Source organism: Protopterus annectens, chromosome 2.part1 (assembly GCF_019279795.1).
Source record: "Protopterus annectens isolate FY-2018-M chromosome 2.part1, PAN1.0, whole genome shotgun sequence".
In the NCBI taxonomy this organism is placed as follows: domain Eukaryota; kingdom Metazoa; phylum Chordata; order Ceratodontiformes; family Protopteridae; genus Protopterus; species Protopterus annectens.
This window is the reverse complement of record NC_056729.1, coordinates 1,364,759,621-1,364,781,643: the sequence shown is the minus strand read 5'-3', so window position 1 is coordinate 1,364,781,643 and position 22,023 is coordinate 1,364,759,621. Positions and strand designations below refer to the sequence as shown.

General features: G+C 41.0%; 1 protein-coding gene across 1 annotated transcript in view; it reads left to right on the top strand.

Moving 5' to 3' along the window:
• MAN2B2 (mannosidase alpha class 2B member 2) overlaps positions 1–22,023 on the top strand; it is a 943,157-nt gene that overhangs the window by 505,440 nt on the left and 415,694 nt on the right. The window contains exon 9 of the mRNA XM_044062827.1: positions 6,978–7,128. Coding sequence (XP_043918762.1) covers positions 6,978–7,128 — 151 coding nt within the window. The remainder of the gene's footprint in view (positions 1–6,977; positions 7,129–22,023) is intronic.

Sequence of the window (22,023 nt, the reverse complement as noted above, 5' to 3'; positions counted from 1 at the left end):
TAACTTCTCATTTATGTCTGTAATCATGGGACTTCATAAATTTGTCCTGTCATCATCAGATCCAGAAATTTTGAAGATTCCAAACCATGAAGAAAGCAAGCCCAACATAAAACATCCTTTCTCAGACAAGCAGAAGCTTTTCAAATGGGAGTGTAATTTTGAACTGACCAAGAAGTGAACAAAAATAGGTAGCAGCAGAAAGTGCTAGAAAAATTAAAATATGAAGGTTATGACCAGAAAGAAAAACGAAAGGCCACAATTGCAGTGGCAAGTATATAAAAAAAAAAAAACGTGTATAGCAACCAGCATAGTAACTGAGTTCGCACACAACTAGCGAAGGAGATGAGAATTTAAACCAGATGGTGAAAGACTAATAATGGCAGCTCAGGGCAGTGCATTATGTGCTTGCTTATTACTAACCTATGTAGAAAAAGTTGGAGATGCAGCGAACTTTAGGTTTTGCAGTACAGAACTGGAAAAGGTTGCACATATCGTTGCTAGTTTTCACATAGTTATGGCTGAAATTCTGTTGTATTCTGAAAGACAGAATAATGTGGCAAACTTTTTACACTTGGATTTCACAAACACTGCATAATACATTTCAAAAGTGCTGCAGACATAAGCCACAGAGAAGAATTGGAATGAAAAAGTACTGATCACATGGAACTATCCAGCATTGTTAGACAGGGAAGTAAAAGCAGGGAAACTGCACATAGTAGTTGATGTAGCTGACCCAGTGGTCTGAGATCTGGGAATGCATGTTGACAGTAGCCTGACCTTTGACCACTACATGTCTACTGTGACTAGAAAATTATTCTACAGTGCACAACTTATAAGTAAGGGCATGGCATCCAAGTCCAAAGGGGTCATTGTTCAGCTCTACATGTTTCTCATCAGACAAATCATTGAATACTATGCACCCTTTAGCATGTAATCAACCAGGCAGTTGAAACAGTTTGAGAGACCACAGATGTTCTTCACAAAAAGAATACAGGGAGTAAACAGGTCCTCTGAAGACCATCTCAAAGCCCTATCCCTGTATTTGGTCTCCTACAGACTGCTGCTTGGCAATCAATGCCTAGCCTATAAGGCATTCTCTGACCCCACACTGATAGATTCATTGCGCATTCTGTAAAACAAATAGTATCAGAAACACCCATTTTAAGGACCTAAACCTCATCAGCAACATAAACAGGACATGTTGGAGGGACAACGTATGTCTCTCAAAGATTACCCCTTTTCTGGAACATAGTTCCCATTCATGTATAGCAAAGCTCATCTTTAACCATATTCAAATGGCATTTGGACCAATGGGAAGTTGCAGATTTACCCCTGGTGTGGCATCTTTGTCCCTTCTGGACAAGGACAGCCTGTGAACTCTTGGTGTGTACAAGCCTAATCGTAACTGTAAAATTCCTTGAGATATTGACGCATCTGAAGGATATACAGAAAAAGAAAAAAAACATAGGTGATATAATCTTTGTAACTAGGAACATGTTTATATGGTTTGTTTCCTTGTATATAAATGATAAATTTATTGTAAACTTGGCTGTACATAAAATGTTTTTGAGACAATCTCCTATTAAACCACCTTTGGAAAAAAAGGACAAAAGTAGCATTAATTACTGAAATAGCTGTATCTAGTGAAAACAGTGTTCTGCATACTGAGAGACATAAAGTTTTATAATATGAAGATTTGCAAGCAGATGTTATCAGAGTATAATCAAAGCGAAAGGGATAGGGGAATCCTAAGTGAAAGACTTGCTGTGGTAGAGATTCTAGTTGAATCTAGAACAGAGACTTATGTTAAAAAAAGGTAATTAATAGGGCATATAAAATATTACACAGTAATTATAGGAGTCAATCAGAGGAGGTTAGAAAAGCATGGGAAGCGAGATTTGATAAGCCATTCAGAAGGAAACTATGGGAAGACATATGTATGGCCCTCAAATCTGCAACGTCTAGAAGGTTGAAGATTTTTGCTTGGAAGTGTTTGCATAGGTATTTTTATACTCCAAGAAGACTCAAAAGAATTTTCCGATGTAGATGTGATGGGAACATACGTTTTGGAAGTATAATGAGTTGGTAGACTTCAAAAATTCCCTACAGAGTACTCTGTCAGAAATATTGGATGAGGAAATGGGTCTAGCTAAACAATTATTTTTTTAAGCTGGGATACAATATCTGAATTGCCTAGGCATAGTAAGACCCTGCTAATTTACATTTTTGTGGCTGCTAAAAAAAGCAAGTACTAGAAGCAGACATCATAGTCTTAACCAAGTGTATTTGAAGTATTAAATATTGTAACAGAGATAAAAGAACCGGAAGTGGGATCTTTAGAAAAGGGTAGGAGCAAATTACATAGAAAAAATGGAAATTATGCGAACAGTACATACAGAATAATGGTTTGGAGGAGTGAGATTTAAGGAAAGGCAGGAACTGAACAATTTATGTAATGCTGAATTGATGGTAGGTATACAAAAAACATACGTGATGTATAATGTTTGTAAGTAGGAACATACATGATTTGTTTACTTTTTTTTAAACGTGTGTTTGCCAATGCCTTGAGTGATAATGCAGTAAAGGTGTTAAAAATATGAAAGCAGATGGCTAGAGCACCGTGAAATAAGGACAGCCAAGTAGTCCCAGCAGTAGAAGTAGCAACTGGTCTTAAAATAAGTGTGTCCAGGCATGATTAAATATATAATTCCAGTATTGGTAATTTTATATGAACTATGAAGGAGGCAGTTCTAGATACATTGTAGATACTGAGAAGAGTGCTCTTCATTCAAACATCAGCGACTGAAGCAGTGCTTCATTCATGAAACTTAATTGTACTCTAATGAAGGAATGGGGTCTATTTCTGTCATGGTTATAAAAAAATGTAAACATTAGAGAAACTAAAGGGTGAAGCTTTTGATGACATGGGCATGTAATGCCACCGATTGCCACCAATTTATAGGATCATAGGAAGTTACTAGGCTAATGATCCCAGGGCCCTTATAAGCCTAGCCAAGTTATACCATTATTTCCACGATCAGCACTTTTTGCATCTGTCCAAGAGGAACAAAGGTGGAACCCCCAGGGTGAATTTACAGTTACCCATTAAATTGTCCAGATTGTGTATGAAGAGGGCCAGTGAAGTGCTCTGTTTGACATGAAGTAGGAGTATGTTCCAAAGGTGCGGTAACCTCTGGGAAGACAAATCTATCTCTCCAGAGGTTCTGTTATTGCCACATACCAGGTTAAGGTCTTTAGAACAAGTAACTCATGTACCATTTGACTTGCAGCTATAGGTTCATAGGTAGGTACCAGGCTTTCGGCCCTAGGGCCTGTACAAGCCCAGCCAAAAAGGTACCCTGGCTTTTGCCACCCAAGAAAATAATTTTCATGTGCCTCTGTCGAGCAGAGCCACAGAAGTGATCCCCAGGGTGAATTTCCTATTTCCCATCCAATTATCAAGATTTTTCTTGAAGAGTACTAAAGAGGAGCTTTGTTTGATATAGATAGGTAGTTTATTCCAGAGTATGGGAAGTCTCTGGGCCAGGAATATATCCCTCCAGCATGTTCTGTTTATTGTGGTGACAAGGTTTAGGTCCCTACAGAGTGTAGCTCAGAGGAATTAGGACTTCTTTGTGGAGCATGTCCAGCAGCTCTGGGTTTGACATACCTTTGTATGTTAGGCAGACATCATCTCTGAGTAGGCGATATGCGATGGAGTAAAGCTGGAGTTTTTTTGAGATGGTCTGCGTTGGGCATCTGTTTGAGGCCAGTAATCCTCTTTGTGAGGTATTTCTGCGGCCTTTCCAGTTGTTGTAGATGAATTGTGAGGTAAATACCAAAAGGGGTGTTTTACTGTATAATGGGTCTATTGAGTGATGAGTAGAGGGGAACAATGACCTCTTTTTTTCTGGATGAGAAACCTTTTGTGATGAGCATGAGATGATATGCAGCATTTCCAATAAAGCAGGATCAGAGATTGCCTTATATGCAAGGCACAGATCACCTCTGAGTAGTCTGTATGAAACAGAATAAAGTAACAGTGATTTTGGGACAATCTACATAGGACAGATGCTGAAGACCTTGAATTTTCTGTGTGAAGAACCTTTGTGGTCTCTTAATCACTTCAGGTGCTTGGAAAGGTACATACCAAAAGGGGGTATTGTACTCAGTTATTGGTCTGATGAGGGAAGAGTATAGTGAGGTTATAACTTCTATTTTCTGGAGGCACTGCACTTACTTATAAGATGAGCAATATAGAATGCCCTTCTTGTGATCAAAGGTAAGGTTGCTATCTACCTGTGTGCCCAGGTCTGTCACCACTGAGTGCATACTTAGGGTGTTGCTATTAATGTTGTAGTTAGCAGGAACATCGCTCTTATCGAATGGGATGATGATACATTTTTTGCATTGAATTTAAGGCCATGACTTTGGCACCAGTCATTGGTTTGTGTAAGACCCTCTTGTAGGATGTGGACATGATTTGGAAATTCTGTGACTGCTCCCAGTTTACATTCATCAGGAAACTTTGTCAGTCACAGACCTTTAATTTTTGCTTGTACTTTGAAGAAATAGCTTCCAAATGGAAGAGGTCCCAGGACTGATTGCTGTGGAACATTACTGGTTACAGGTCTGCTGTTGGAGTTGGTTTTCCCTATTTTGACTATATGAGTTCAATCAGTGAGCCAGTTAGCGACCCATCAAACGATATAAGGGTTGATACCTAGCAGGATGAGTTTCAGTGATGCGTGAGTGGGGGATAGTGTCAAAAGCCTTGGCTAAGTCTAGCTAGGCTGTATGCACAGATTTCCCCTCATCAAGGGCCTTGATGACTGAAGTCCACCAGGTTTAACAGGCATGATCTCCCTTTGACAAATCCAAACTGAGTAGGGTCACAGGTTTGGAGATTACTCTTTACTGATATGGTCCATGATGATTCAATCCATGGCCTTGCAGATAAGGGCTAGTCAGACTAATAAGTCTGTAGTTCTTGGGGTCAGTGGAAGCACCACCTTTGTGCAAGAGAATAATGGTGGCCATTTTCCATTCAGCTTTGATGAAGCTGGTACTTTGACTATGATTGGAAAGAGTAGCTAATGGTGTTATTAATTCTTGTTGGAGCCCATGTAGGACATGGCCTGGGAGAGAGTGTTTATGACCTGCTCTTTAGAGCTAGAAGGAAGGGGACAAGGCAGTAGGGATGTCATGGGATACGTGCGGCAGGGATGGGGGGGGGGGGGTCATGTTTTCACAGAACCCGTCGGCCAACAGGTTAGCTGTGTACACAAGCTCAGTATATGTTGTATCATTAACTACCAGTTCAGCACAAAGATAGGCCTTTCCTTTTAAGTTAAAGATGTAACTAAAAATGGCTTAAGGTTGTCCTTAGTTGAGGAAGCTAATTTGGATTTGTAGTTTGCTTTGGAGGATTCACAAGAAATCGTATTTGCTTATTTAAGCTGAGAAGGGGGTGTTTCCAGTTTAGGACTTGCTCCCTCTTACTCTTAGACTGCAATTTCTTCCTCTTTCTGTAAAGCCTGTTAATGGCAGTTGTCCAACAGGCAGGTTTGCTCTTCCTTGAGGGTTACAGTCTCATGATCCACACTGCTGCTACCGTATAATATGCAAGAGGTAGGAAGCCTTCAGAGCATAAGGTAAATGTGTGCTGCTTCCTTGGGTAATAGCAAACAGCTGCTAAACCCAAATAAGCTTTACACTGATTAGTTGCATAGCGGAGTTAGTCAGTGCCTGTTAAGGATCTTACCCACCGTGTCCTATCCCAGTACCTTAGCAACAGTGACATAGTTATTCAGGATTGACAGACATACAGGCAAACAGACGCATGCACCCACATGGTGTTTTCTGTAATGGGTTAATGTTATCCCTATGGTATCAACATCCCTTTCCCTGCTTTAATGGTAACTTGTTGCTACCACTAGCTAGGTCAGCCAAGCCCACCTAGATCACAATTACTATTTACCCTTAAAATAAGCCATCAGTTAAATATTTGTATGGCAACAGTAGCTTTGAGCAACCACTATTCTAGGTGGATGCCAACAGCTAAGCTTCTACCAAGGCTATGTATATAACATTATACTAGTAAATAAGTCTACCAGCCACAAACTTTGGAATATAATAAAACTCTTTACTCAAAAAAATAAAATTTAGCAATGTACTTTGTAAAATTAAATGTACAAGCAAAGTACCTTTGCACTTGCACAGTGGTTTTGACAGACAGGTGGCATATAGAGGAACTGCTGGCTGTGGCATTACCAGTAGCTAATGGCTTATTGAATTTTGACAACCTCTGACAAGTATGTTCAAATAGTAGATGTGCAGTCTTAGTCTAAATCCTAGGCTACGGATTCTTCCACAGAGCTGCAGTCCATTTTGCATGATTCAGGACAAAATTTCAACATTGCAGTTAGCCTGTTTAAACTGTGTCCCAGGTTCTCGATTTTCTCTCTATCTTTAATTATGAATGTAAAATTTCCTGTTTCAACAGTCACATATGTCTTTGGGGAAGCTATAGTTCAAATGTTGTAATGTATCCTTCGACCTGCAGTAGTATTTCAGATAACACTGAACTTTAGGCATTGCAAATATGTGCACACATTTGAAGCAATCTTCCCTTCTAACAGCTCTGCTGCATTTCCACTGAAAACAGTTACATATTCTGTGCATTTCACTTGTATATTTTACATGCATCAAGATTTATTGAAAGCAACAACTTTAGTTGTAATGAAAATATTTATATTTAACACAGCTTAATGCAACTTTTCTGTACGTTTTACTGAAAGACAGTTGTAGGCTTCAATCATCATGTCAGAAATAAATCTAATCATGGAACCTATCAAGGTAAGGTCATCCCTTATGTAAACTGATAAGGTAAAAAAGTATCTGTTCTTTTCTTGTTGAAATTAATATTATTGCGTCTTTTTGTTGGTTATTAAAGTAAGGTTTCTTTTTACTACAAGGTACAACATCATGATGGAATAACCGGTACAGAGTCCCCAAAAGTGAGTGATATGTACATTTCCCATCTGCAAGAAGGGATATATGCTGTAAAGAAATTAATGGCCATGCTTTTCCTCCACATGAATGATTACAGGAAGACTTTACAGCAAGGTAAATTTGGATTTCAAAAAAAATTCACAGCACTGTGTTTTACCATTGTTAATGTAATTTAAAAATTGAAAGTTGTGCATGTTTATTGTGTATAATTTTGGGGAGGAAATAGAAAACTCTTTATTTATTTACTAGTGCTCTGATCTCATACCAGATGTTCTTCGTGTTTCACTGTTGCAGTCATCACATTTGGGGTTATCTGCTTGCAGTAACCCTCAGTCGGCCTGATTGAAGTCTTGGGTCCTGCTTTGGTTGCTGTTTCATCTTCCGTGATGTCAGGTAGTCAGGAGTATAAAGCATGCAGCTGATGCCATTACATCAGTCTTTCTTGCTGTGTGGTGCCCGAAGCAGAAGCAGTACACAAATGCCGGTCGGCAGACTCCTGAAATTTTCGTTTTCGAGTTTCAGAACCGAAGTCTTCAACTAAAGCTAAGTACCCCATTGGGGAAACTTTTTCTTGCTCTAAACCGACGTCAGTAAAAGTCAATAATTGTATTTCTTGTGGAAAGCAAATGCCTCATAAAGATTTTAATTCGTACTGTATTCATTGCCTAGGCCCTGACCACGACGTACCTTGCTGTCGGCTTTGTGCCTTATTTAAACAATGAACTACTCGTCGTCAGTATATTTATGCTTCTAAATATTTTGGTACTCTGTTCAATTATCCAGATATGTCTTCGGTAAGCCACCCGAATACCAACATTCTGAAAAAACTCAAAGATAAAGACAGAGACAGGCTGCCTAGGTCCAAAGCTGCCGATGACGCTTGTCCTAAGCTAGTCACCAGTACTCAGTGAGGCGCTTTCACAGCCCCTGATACCTGCTACTTCAGATTTGCAGGCCTCTACTGAGACACATTTGGAGTCTGGTATGCCACGAGATGCTTCAACTGTGGCACCTGCGGATGTGTCTACCTTGGATGGATCCGGAGCCTCTGTGCAGGCACCGGCTTCTGAGGGTGTATTCAGGCATACTGACTTGCATATTAAACCAATGCCAGCATCTTCTTCAAGGCCTAAAAGTCGAACCATGCCTAGAAAACTGACGCCCAGACTGCATGGTCAGGCCTCTATGCCTAAAAAACAAATAAGAATGGCTGAAGACCTTATTACTTTAATCAGGGGAAGCCAACCTTCTCCCTCTAAGAGACCTAGGACTGAATTTGCTTATGTTACTTCTGACCAGGATTCTGAAATTTCTGTTTCCTCTGATGAACAAGATTTACCTTTATCTACCTATGAGGATTCTGATGCAGAGGACTCTACACCCCCCCCCCCCCAGAGGATTTCTCTTTTGGTGAAACCTTGAATACTCTTAGGGAGCATTTTCGCTGGGAGAGTCAAAATTAGTCTGATTCTAAAAAGAGGCTTAGGGATTTCTTACTCCTGCCCCAACACAGGCCTTTAGCTATCCCTCCTGTACTAGACATGGTTGATGATGCCTTTTCAGACTCTAGCTTGGCCTCTGACTCTTTACCTCCTGCTCCCAGAAAACCTGATAGATATTGCAGGGTTGCTGACTCTCACAAGTTCCTTTTTAAAAATCCTACTGCAGATACTGAGACCATTTCACAGGGACCCAAGGGCTTTAAGGCTACTACTGCCAAAAATCCTATCCCCTCTGATAGAGATTCCAGGGCACTGGTTAGATGGGGTAAGAAGGTATACACCTCTGCAACCTTGCCCATTAGGACCGTAAACTGCCAGTTTCATATGTTAAAGTATCAGAAGCATATTATTGGATTGCTTAAACAGAAAATGATGTTGATTCATGACTGTGCTGAAAATAAGAATTTACAGGATTTAATGCATTCTACTGAACAGGTTGGAAAACATACTCTGCAATGTGGTTTTGATTCACTAGAGGCATCTTGCAGGGCTGCTGTCACTGGGTCTGTACTTAGAAGGTATGCTTGGCTTAAGGAGCAGTCTTTGCCAGATCATGTTAAAGCTAAATTGTGAGATGCTCCCTTAAATCAGGACCGTCTGTTTGGCAACAAAGCAGAAGAAGTTCTTAAAAAGATGGAGGGAAAAAGCTAAATCTATGCAAACTGTAAGATTTCCTACAAGTACAGCCTCCAAGATTTAGTAGGTATTGGCCCTCTAAGAATTGGTTCTTTCCTGCCTCTTCCAGGCCTTCTCAGTCCAAACCCAGAACCAGCAGAACACCCAGGCTTTAGTCCCAGGGTATGCACAGGACTAAGCAGTGAGGGGCTTCCACTTCCAAATCAGGGAGTAGTAAGACCCCCCCCCCCCACCTATGGTAAGCTGTCTCAATGACTTAACTTTAAAACTTCCAAGCACTTCTCAACTGACTGCTCCTTTAGGGGGAAAGATTGCTCTGCAATGAACTCATTACCCAGGACAAATGGGTTTTTAATATAGTTTCCCAAGGATACAAATTTCATTCCCACACATTACCAACCCAAAACGGTTGGCCAGATCTACCCCCAAATCAGTGGGCAGAGGCTCAAAAGCAAGTACTCTTTCTCTTAAGCATAAAGGCTATTCAAACTGTACCAGAAGAGGAAAAGGGACAAGGTTTCTACTCAAGACTTTTCCTGTTACCCAGAAAAGACAACTCATGGCGTCCTATCCTGGACCTTTCCATTCTAAACACCTTTTTGGTGACTCCAAAATTCAAGTTGCTAACTCTTCACCATTTGCTTCCAATGCTAGGCAAGAATGCCTGGTTGGCAACACTAGATTTAAAGGAAGCCTACCTGCACATCCCAATCAGGGAATCTTGCAGAAGATACCTCCGCTTCAAAGCAGGCTACTTGCATTATCAGTTCTCTGCACTGCCCTTTGGCTTATCCACTGCACCCAGGGTATTCACAAAGTGCCTAGCTCCAGTCATTGCATTTTGCAGGCAAAGAAATATTCAAATATACCCATACCTGGACGATTGTCTAATTCAGGCAGAAAGCCAGAACATACTTTTGAATCATCTGGCATTTGTACAAAAGGTGCTAACTTGTCTGGGGTACACCATAAACGAAAAGAAATCACAGCTGGTATCCTGTCGACAAATTATATACCTGGGAGCAAGCTTGAACACAACTTCCCAGTTGGCTTTCCTCATGCCAGAGAAACAAATTCATTTGACAATTACTTTAAACTAATGGCCACAAAATCCCTGCTATCTGCAAGGCAAATACTGCAAGCCTTGGGGTTCATGGCCTCCTGCATTCTACTAATTCCATATGCAAACTGCATATGAGGAAACTACAGTGGTATCTAAAAAGCCTATGGTGTCAACATTCTCAGGATCTAAAAGCAATGATTCCTATCATACCTTGCCTACAGTTAGAGTTCCTTTGGTGGGCAGAGGCCTACCACCAAAACAAGGGACTACCATTCACTGTACCCCCTGCCGTCCAAACCCTAACAACAGATGCATCAGACTATGCATGGGGGTCTCACCTGGCAGGGAAATGCATTCAGGGCACTCACCTGGCAGGGAAATGCATTCAGGGCAAATGGAACACAAGTCAAATGCACCTGCATATCATTCAAAAATAAATGTTAGCTGTACAGAATGCTCTGACAGCCTTCAAGGACCACATTCTTCCAGGACAATTAATGGTAAAGACGGACAACACTACCATTATATCATACATAAACAAGCAGGGGGGGGGTACCCATTCATGCCCCCTCTGCAGACTAGCCATGGCTCTGTGGAACACAGCCTCGAGCTACCAAGCGCATCTACAGGCTCAATTCCTGCCAGGAAAACTAAATACACTGGCAGACAAACTAAGCAGAAATCTCATGGATCCACATGAGTGGAAACTGGAACCAAAGACTTTCAACGTGTTGATAAACAAATGGGGGAGCCCAGATATAGACCTGTTTCCCTCCCCCCAGAACTACCAATTGGACAAATTCTGCACAAGGACTCCCCACAAACAAGCTTGGAAAGTGGATGCCGTGTCCTTCAGGTGGAAATATCTATCAGTTTATGCCTTTCCTCCTCTGCCTCTCCTCTCCAAGGTACTACTAAAGATCAAACAGGACAAACCAAGGACGATACTGATTGCACCATACTGGCCACGCCAACTGGGTACCCACTCTTGCGCTTTGTGTCACTGCTGGCTCCATGGCACCTGCCTCAGATCCCTACCCTGCTGTCACAGCAGGAGAGCCAGATTCTAAACTCTCAGCTTCAAACCCTGAACCTGGCAGCATGGCTAATTACCTAATCTCTCCGTTACCCATCCCTCAGTAAACAAGTGTTGGATGTCATTTTGGAGGCAAGGAGGCCTAGTAATAGAAAATTTTATGCTGAAAAATGGAAAAGATTCTGTGCCTGGAACCAAACTCAAGGGATGGGCACAGCAGCACCCAATTTACCTCTGATTCTTCAATACTTAACTGAGATGCTTCACAAGGGCCTTTGTTTTTCCTCCATCAAAATTCATGCCTCAGCCATTTCAGCTTATTACTACACAGAACCACCCATCTTCTCTCATCCACTGCTCAAGCAGTTCATCAGAGGGGCCAAAAACTTAAGACCACCCAGGAGAGCCCCAACTCCAGCCTGGGACCTTAACTTTGTATTGGAAAAACTCACTCTTCCTCCTTTTGAGCCAGCTGCAAGTGCAGAGTTAAAATTCCTTTCTTGGAAAACAGCCTTTCTTTTAGCAATCACTTCAGCAAGAAGGGTATCTGAATTACAGGCCCTTATGGCAGTGGAGCCTTTCATCATCTTTCATGCGGACAGGGTGTCCCTCAGGACCAGTCCCTCCTTCATGCCCAAGGTAGTATCCAGTGTGGCTCTTAATCAGTCCATTCATTTGCCAACTGTCTTTTCTAATCCACAGAACAAAGGGGAACGGATACTACACTCCTTAGATGTGCACAGACAACTTAGATTTTACTTGGACAGGATTAAACCTCAAAGGAAATCTGAACAACTGCTGGTGGCATTTGCTGCAGGGGCAGAGGGGAAGGCTATTTCAAAGCAAACCATTTCTAAATGGATAGGCCATTGCATTCATTTCTGCTATAAGCACTATGGAAAACCTATCCCACAGGTGATCTGACCACATTCAACCAGGGCTGCATCTACCTCTACAGCCGAGGTGCCCTACCAGGGACATCCTAGAAACTGCTACCTGGAGTTCTGTGCATACTTTCACCAAGCATTACCATTTGCCAATTTTCTCTAAATCCAGAGCTGGCTTTGCCACTGCAGCCTTGCAGGGCCTTATCGCTGGTCCTAATGCTATCTAAATTCCTCCTCCCATCATTAGCTTTGGGAATCTACCCAAATGTGATGACTGTAACAGTGAAACACGAAGAACATAGTACAGTTGTGTACACTTGCATAAATGTAGATGTTAGAGTGTATTCACTGTTGCAGTCCTGGATGTCCTTCAAGGATGCATCTGCAGTCATAACATATGGGTTGTCCTGCCTCAGGCAGCCCTTCGGTCGGCCGGATTCCAAAGTCTGGGTCTGGCCTCGGCTGATGTCGCACTTTCCCCGACGTCAGAGCTTCTGGGGTATAAAGGCATCAGCCGACGCCATTTTCCTCAGTCTTTCTTGCCGCACGGTGCCCGAAGCAGAAGCTGTTCGCAAGTGCCGGTCGGTCAGATCCAGAGATTTCAGCTACTTTACCCTCCCTGTAGCCCCCTGACTTCTTTAGGCTATACCTCTATTCTCCTTTACTATACTTAAAAGCTTTTTGGTGTATTTGCTTTTTTGCTGGAGGTATAACCTTGCATATATATATTTAATTGCTTCCCATTAGGGGGGCACTTGACATCTGGGGCAAGAAAAACTGATGTAGTGGTGTCGTCTGCATGCTTTATACCCCTGACTACCTGACGTAACGGAAGATGAGACAGCAACCACCGCAGGACCCAAGACTTTGATAATCAGGCCGACTAAGGGCTACTGCAAGCAGATAACCCCAAATGTGATAACTGCAACAGTGAAGACACTCGAAAATCTACATTTATGGTAAATGTACACAACTGTACTTTTCACACTCAGTCTGGAAGTGTAAAATATATCAAAATTAAACTGTGCAAGATCTTACAATGAAGTATGGATTGTTACAGTTGAATAAATTCAAGGGTAAAATCAATATAGATCATCAGTAACATATGTAAAGGGTTGTGTAAAACAGATCACTGCACTGCTATATATATAATACTACTTATTTATATGTGTATAGTATGTACAAAAATATAAAAGGGGTGATGGGAAAATGAACTGATAATGATGGGTATTATGGGTGAAACAGAGGTTGGAAGTTGCAGTAGGTGATAAGAGTTGAAGTAATCCTCTACTAGTAGTTAAAAATTTTGTCTTTGAATATGATGCAGATAGAGGTGAATTAATATGTTTATCTCCAGAATGACGGCATTTACATTTATAATGATTTAAAAGCTAGGCTTTCAATTCTATGCGGAAGAAAAGATAAGTTATTTATTTCTTTGAGATGAGAAAATAGTGATTCCCATAGCATTTTACCGTATATAGATAAGTAGTGCTCGCTACATTAAAGCCTGGTACTGGAGCTTTAAGCAGAGGATCATTCTGGTTATGGCTTCTACTATTATAGCAGGATATTTAGGGTGAACTTAGCTGCTAAAGAATGAAAGGAATCTGTGTGCAGGAGTTTAAAATAACTGAGAAGCCAGTAAGAGATCAGGCCTTTGCTCTTGTCTGGGGGGGGGGGGGGTTGGATAGCATTCTCATTTTTTTTTGATGCAGCAGAGCATATTCCAGCTGAGAGAGGAGGGTCCCTTTATGTATGGAAGATCTAGTAAAATAGGATGTAAAAGTAGGATGTATTACTGGCCCAGAATAGAAGGCAATTTATTTTGAACTAGTTTTGTTCATGGAGAAATTTAGATAATTTGAAAATCCTTTTATATGCGACTTCAACAGAGAAATTGGTGACAGTATATGGGACAATGTTTGGTTAGGTGGTGGAGTCCATGGTTGAGCTGATGTTTGGGTTGTATTTCTGAGGGATTTGTCATAGATGTTGGTAGATAATATGAAAAGTAATAATTTTATGTTGTGGTGTGACCACTTAGTGTTGGGTAGTGAGTAATAGTATTAGCTGGTAGAAAGAGAGGGGGTAGAGAGCTGTAATATGATGAATTGGGTGGAAGGCATGTTGATATGTAGGCAGGATAGCTTTTACAAAGGGGGGTTATTTGCTTTATAATTAGTGGCGTGTGTTTGTCTGCTGTACCTGATGGACATTATAGTATCTTGTATGTCTTGGTGTGTGCAGAGAATGTTGCGTGTGTTGTCATGATTTAGTCTGGAGTTGTTTTATAACTAAGGAGAGGGACAAACCGAGGAAAAAGGGAGTGGGGATAATTTTTAATAAATGGGCAAGTGTAGGGAGGGAGTGGACTACTCCTACTGTTTTGCAGGAGTCGGTCTTTCTGTCTGCACAAGCACAGAACCTCTGATTCTTTGAACCAGGATTCAGCTAAGGTAATTAAAGTTACACTTGAGTTGTATATCACAGAAATATTTAAGTATCCCATAGACAATGTGAAGTAAATGTTGCTTTCTTCAAAAATTGTGTAAAATAGGAATTCCAGCAAATAAAGGACAAATTTCCTGTTCTGTAGACCTCACGAAATGTAAAACACCATTTTTTTTTTTTGGGGGGGGGGGGTAAACTTTGGCAAGATGTAAAGACTTCCTGTCCCATTTAGTTTTTGTTTCCTAAATAGTTACATAGATCACAGATCCCAGGTAACCAGTAGCTTATTTTGTACTACAGCTAGAAGACTCTAGAAGACTGTTCATATACTCTGTGCATTTTTTCTGTATGGTTTTTGCCACTGTATTTGACTGCTGGCTTCTGCATACTAATTTTGAAGGCTACCATTAGATACTGGGCTTGGCTAGCCTAACACATGCCTCTGGGTAACCCAGTTGCATTTTTCCCTCCTCTGAAGGATTTTGTGGCACTTTATGGCCTGTTCAGTCCTACCCGTTTCCTCAGAATGGGCACCCATATTTGTTGCCAACTCCATGCGGTCTGAAGTTGCTAATCAAGCTTGTGTTGTCTGGGTTGTGATCGGGTCTTTATCCCAACTATGCCATTGATTCACATTCTCTTTCAGCAAGGCTTTCTCTTTCACATCACTGCTTTCATTTTGCCTGTCAGTACCTTCAAAAACATTATCTTTAAATTGATTTGTATTGTCTTTGTCATTTTTTCTGTATGAAATGCAATGTCCTCTGTGATATTTTGAGTCCCTTGAAAGTTTGTGATGTTCTTCTCATTTTTCCTTTTTTAAGATCGTACTCCTTTAGCTACTTTTCTGTTCTTGGCTGCCTTGTTACTCACCAGATCTGATACCTACTTGACCTCCTTCCCTCTTTTTACAGGAGCCTCTACGTAAACATTCCAGGCCACTGTCCACTAGCTTTGGCTTGGGTCCTCCATGAGTCGCATTCTCGTTTCAGCTTTTGGTAACTTATTCTGTAAAGTAGTATGGAGTAATCCATACAGAGGTTAAATCTTCCATTCTCCAAGCCTTGCCTGTGGCAATCTTACATCACTTTCTTATTTTAGGTCATTTGCTGTTACTCCCCCATAGTCCATAACTATTTTTGTATTTGATTGTATGCAATTAAAATGTCTTTAGTTGGGGAGTGAATGTGACATGGAGCAAAACGTTCTATCCTTAAATTATGCAGTATCCCAGCTGTAAAGAGAACCACACAGATGCCATATTTATAATATTGGTGTGATTTCTAGCTTTGTAACTTGATGATAACGAGTGTTTTTTTTTTTTTTTTTTTTTTTTTTTTTTTTTGGTAAGCAGGACAGGCAGGAAGAAGGCAAGGGGAAACAAACCAGGTGTTCATCAAAAAGATTGCCAGGCTGTGAGAGAATAGACCTATGACAGTTAGGCAGTCATAAAACATTTAGCAAATGTGCCGAGTACTGATTGGGTAGGGGACACTTTGAGATATGTGGGACAAACAAATTCATATTACTGTTGTGAGAATTACTGTAATCCTCTTAACAAATGTCCTAAGAGACATTTTAACCAGTATGATCAAACTGGCCATGTTGCTAAAAACTGCGTCATGCTATATTCTAAATGTAAATAGCAAGAACTTAGGGTTTGACTGTCTAAGTGAAAAAAAAATCAGGTTTTAAGATCTGATAAATGAAATTCAGCAAGGGGAAACTGCTAGCATAACATATAGTTTTGACAATGAACAAGTTTTAAAAGATAGTGACCTTCAGGAAGGGAGGTGAAGAGATGAATCTGCTAATGAAGAAACTGAGGATGAAGGGAGAACACATGCCTGCATTACAGGTTGAAAAAGGTAATAAATGAGTTGAATACCAAACTGCAGATGCTGAACATATGGAAGTTTCTATTGGTAGTAGATTCAGGTATATAAAAAAATCTTAAGGAATACAGACACAAAAAATACAAGATAATTTTTCAGTTTTTGCTTTAAATGTATCAGAAGCGTTGACAGACATCTAACTATATTATGTTAGTTGTTAGAATTCAGAGGGTCAAAAGGAGCTGGTGTAAGAGCTGTGGGTAAGATTTACTGTTTGGTGTATGGGCAAAGAAAACAGCTCAGGTATTGTAGTTTTATTAGAGTCCACCTGACTGAAAGTTTTAGATGTTAAGAGTTAGGAATGATGATGGTGTTGAATCATCTTGTTAGACACTGTATCACATGCTTGTACCAGTGTGAAAGAAAGGTGGAGAGTCAAAGATTGTAAATATGAATGTTGTACTGCTTTGGGATATTAATTGTAACTAATGACAGAAAACAATTAAAATGGGAAGTGGTATAAAATGTGGAAAGACATTATTAGTAACTTTGATGTGAATAAAGGTCAAGAGAGAAGTTTCACAGATCAGAGAGACTTTAAAAACTGAAACAGACCACATCATATATTAGAGCTGCTTAATAGAAATGATTAGTGGACAATTGACAGCTGGCTTTTTGGATCATGCATCAGTGTTGGTAGTTTGAAGACAATACTAACTGTATTAAGGAAGGTGGAGGAATGAAACGACTGACTGGTGCTTGTAAGTGTACAAGTATTACAAAAGGAAAGACAAAAAATATTTTAGAATCATGATGCAACGAAAGACTTTTTTTTCTTCTTCTTCTTCTTTCGGCTTTTCCCAGTTAGGGGTTGCCACAGCGGATCACCTGTCCGCTCATGATTGGCAGTGGAGTTTTACAGTGTCGAGTTGCCAGACTTTTTTTGAACATCTTTATTAAACTCTGTTTTAGGCAATGACATAAATACATATGTATTAATAGAAGTGGACAACGAAACCTAGTACTGAGGAAATGTAACTTTCCAGCCTTAAGAATAGTAAACACTTTCCTTAAGGAAGAACAAAAAAACAAAAAAAAAAAGGAAAAAAAAAAAAACAGTTGTACAGGAATGATAACAGCATATGACATGCTCAAAAAAACTGTTGTCATATATAGTAATGTAAGATCCATGTTAAATATCCCATTAAATTCTTATTAAAAACAAAAAGACAGGGTTCAAGCGGGTATTGCTTGGTTAACCCATATTTTATTAAGTAAAAACAAAAGATGAGTGCTTTCACTCTTGTCAGGCCTGATAAAGCGCCGACTCATTTGGTTGCTAGATGTTTCATCTTTACTGACTTCAACACCAGGCCACAAACTGTCAGAAAAAAATTTTGTTTTTCTTCCTCCCCTACTACTATTTCAACTGGGGGCACAATCCCCTTCCAAGAAATCAGACAAAGGAAACCCTAATTCAGCTTCCAAAGGCAAGGATACCAGAAAAAGTCTCGAAACCCATCAACATCTTCAGCTCCACCCTCAGAGGCACCAGCCAGAATTTCAAATTAATCAGATCCAAATCCCACAGTTCCTACTAACTCGAATGCAAAATCTCCTCAAATGTGGTTGCCTTGTTACTCACCAGATCTGATACCTACTTGACCTCTGTCCCCTTTTTACAGGAGTCTGTACGTAAACACTCCAGGCCACTGTCCACTTACTTTTGGCTTACGTCCTCCATGAGCTTATCTGCTGCTGAAGTGAATAGGATGATGAGGAAATTCCTCAGAGCTCAGATCCAGATGGGGGTAATCTCTGTCTTCCATCAGATCCATGAGCTTACCCATTACCTGCCCTCTTTTCTCTGATCCGGCTTGTGTCTTCAGAAACTTTGGACCCTAGATCCCTGGGAGTGCCCTCTTTTGATCCAAAGACAGGTGATTGAGCTGTCTCACTATGCATGACTGTCAGAGCTAAATGTTGGCACTGTATCCAGAGGCCTGCGTTCAACTCCAAAATTATCAGAGGTGTCAATGCCCCTTGCAGATTCAGTGTTGAATAACTCTGGTCTGATTCCATCCTTGAGTGGAGGGCCTTGAGGGATTCAGAGGTTGGCAGTGCAGGAGATTTCAGTTCCAGTACCTCTATCTTTGATCTTCCGTAGGCACTCTGCCTTCGAGATTGTGGAGAAGGGCCTTCTCTTTACCAAGAGAAAGGGCATCCCTACCCTCCTTGGATCACTTATCTGCACCACCTTTGAGTTGTAGCTCTGAGCCTCATTCTTCTATCCCACTGGGACAGCCAACCCGCTCAAATCTCCCATCCATTCATCAGGACTCTTCTGTGGCTTCCAGTGCCTCACCAGACCATCCCACTAATGAGGTCCCTTGGAATACAGTGTGTAAAAGGAGACCCTTAGATTCTTGTCAGGAATCTGTCACAGAGGACACCAACTTCTCTGAAGAGCCCCCCCCCCCTAGATCTCTTGAGGATATCTCCTTTGAAGAATACTTGAACTCCTAAAGCAAAAATATGACTGGTCATCTGGCACCCTGTCTCAGGAGGAGACTGTGTTCCTGGAGGCTTTCAAGTCTGGCCCGGCTACATCTTGGGTGACCCTCCCTGGCTGATGAACTTATAGACATCATCTCGTGCCAAGCATGGAAGGAACCAGATATTGTGTTGCCCATCCCCAAGCATCCAGGTACATTTTTTTAACCCCCAAAAGGACAGAACACACTGCAGCAAGGGGGGTCCTAGTGAATGCCATGGTTGTGGCAGTAGCCACTAAGAAAGAGATTGCAGAGCAGCCCTTGTCTGTCCATCCCCCTAACAGGGAGTTTAAGGCCTTGAACAGATTTGGTAAGCATGTTTATGCTTCAGCAACCTTTGATCTGTGGTAACTGAATTACTTGGTACATTTCAAGAGATTGCAAAGAGATTTGAGTAAACAGGTCTCCAAATTTATGTCCAGATCCATGTCTGTGGAGGACCAAAATATAATTTTTTCACAACGGACTACCTTTCAGTCAATAGTTAACATGTCCATGAGGTTGATATCCCATGCTACAGAGGGTACCTCATGGATGGCTGTAGGCAAGCATAGCCATTAGGAGACATGTCTGGATGCACCTCCATGATTTATGCGGAGCCCTTCAAGTCTTCATTCATCAGTGCTCCATTTGATGGATCTTACATATTTGGTCCAAAGGTGAAAGAAATGCTCTCTGGAAGTGAGCAACATGAAAAGACCTTGTCTGTTGTGAGGATATGTTTTTCTATGCCTCAGAGGTCTTTTTTTCCTGGAATCAACAAGGAGGTAAAAAGGAGTGGTTCTACAAATCCTTGCAGGGGGGGGGGGGGACTCAACAAAAGATGCCTCTGTCATAGAAGAGGTAGCCCACAAAAATCAGGATTTCCAGGATTCCTTCTCAGACAAAAACAACCAGCACTCCTGAAAAGTTGCCCACCTGTTGCCCTGTGGAGGCAGTCTGGGGATGTTTGTTTCTGTACCAAAGAGTCCTAGGTATCCATCACAAAAGATACCAGGATGCAGAGAATTATATCCAGAGGTTATATCATTCCGTTTTCCCAGATTCCCCCTTCAAAAATTAAAAGAATCCACAAGTTCTACCCAATCAAAAGGAGGTGGCAGCATTAAAAATAGAAAAGCTACTCAAACAGAGTCATTCAGAAGCCCCCCCCCCCAGACCAGATAGGATCCAGAACCTGCTAAAGATTCTTTTTAATGCCAAAGAAGACAGGGGACTTAAGACCCATCCTGGATCTCAGCAAACTAAACCAGTATCTGAAATGTTCAAGGTTCCAGATGGTCATGGTTCAGTCCATTTTGCCCCTACTGTGAGAGGAAGATTGGATGTACTCTATAGATCTTCAGGAAGTGTACTATCACATGAAAATGAATAGGCACTCCAGGTGATATCTGCTTTCCCAATTGGGAGTCAGTCATGACAATTTCAGAGTGCTGACCTTTATCTTCACCACAGCCCCAGGGTATTCACCAAATGCATGGCAGTGGTAGCAGCTCACCTGAGACTGCTGGGATTCAGAGTATTTTGGTATCTAGACGATTGGCTCCTAACTGCCCCAACCAGACATCTACTTCTACAGGCAAGGGACTGCTTGCTTCATTTGTGTCTTCACCTACAGTGGGTATAAAAAGTTTATACACCCCTGTTAAAATGCCAGGTTTTTGTGATATAAAAAATGAGACCACAATAAATCATTTCAAAATTTTCCAACCTCTAATGTGACCTATAACCTGTACAATTCAATTGAAAAATCAACAAATCTGTTAGGGGAAAAAATATAAAAAATAAAAAACTTACAATAAGCTGGTTGCATAAGTGTGCACATCCTTAAACTAATATTTTGCTGATGCAACTTTTGATTTAATTGCAGCATTCAGTTTTCTTGGGTACAAACCTGCCATTAGTTAAAGAGACTCTGATTAACCCCAAAGTTCAGCTGTCTTAGCAGGAATTTTCTGACATTTACTGTTGCCTGCTACAGCAAAAGCCATGGTTCACAGAGAGCTTACAAAGCATCAAAGGGATCTCATTGTTGAAAGGTATCAGTCAGGAGAAGGGTACAAAAAAATTCCACAGAATTGGATGTACCATTCAACACAGTGAAGACAGTCATCAAAAAGTGGAGAAAATATGGGACAACAGTGATGTTGCAAAGAACTGGAAGTTCCTCCAAAACTGATGAAAAAAACAGACAAAAACTGGTCAGGGAGGCTGCCAAGAGACCTAGAGCAACACTGAAGGAGCTGCAGAAATTTTTGGCAAGTACTGGTCGTGTACTACAAATTGACAACAATCTCCCATATTCTCCATATGTCTGGGCTATGGGGTAGGGTTGCAAGATGGAAGCTTTTTATTACACAGAAAAACATCCAGGCCCAGCTAAAATTTGCAAAACAATACATCAAGTCTCCCAAAAGCATGTTGGAAAATGTGTTACGGTATGCTAAGACCAATGTTGAGCTTTTTGGCCACAAAATCAAAAGGTATGTTTGGCACAAAAACAACACTGCACATCACCAAAAGACCACCATCCCCATGGTGAAGCATGGTGGTGGCAGTATCATGCTTTGGGGTTGCTTTTCGTCAGCTGGAACTGTGGCTTTAGTCAAGGTGGAGGGAATTATGAACAGTTCCAAATACCAGTCACTTTTGGCCCAAAACCTTCAGGCATCTGCTAGAAAGCTGAAGATGAACAGGAATTTCACCTTTCAGCACAACAGTGACCCCAAGCATACATCCAAATCAACAAAAGAATGGCTTTACCAGAAGAAAATTAAATTTTTCGAAAGGCCCAGCCAGAGCCCTGACCTAAATCCAATAGAAAAACTTTGGGGTGACCTGAAGAGGGCTGTGCACAAGAGATGCCCTCACAATCTGACAGATTTGGAGCGCTTTTGCAAGAAAGAATGAGCAAATATTGCCAAGTCAAGATGTGCCATGCTGATAGACTCCTACCCAAGAAGACTGAATGCTATAATTAAATCAAAAAGTGATTCAAAGTATTAGTTTAAGGGTGTGCACAGTTATGCAACCAGCTTATT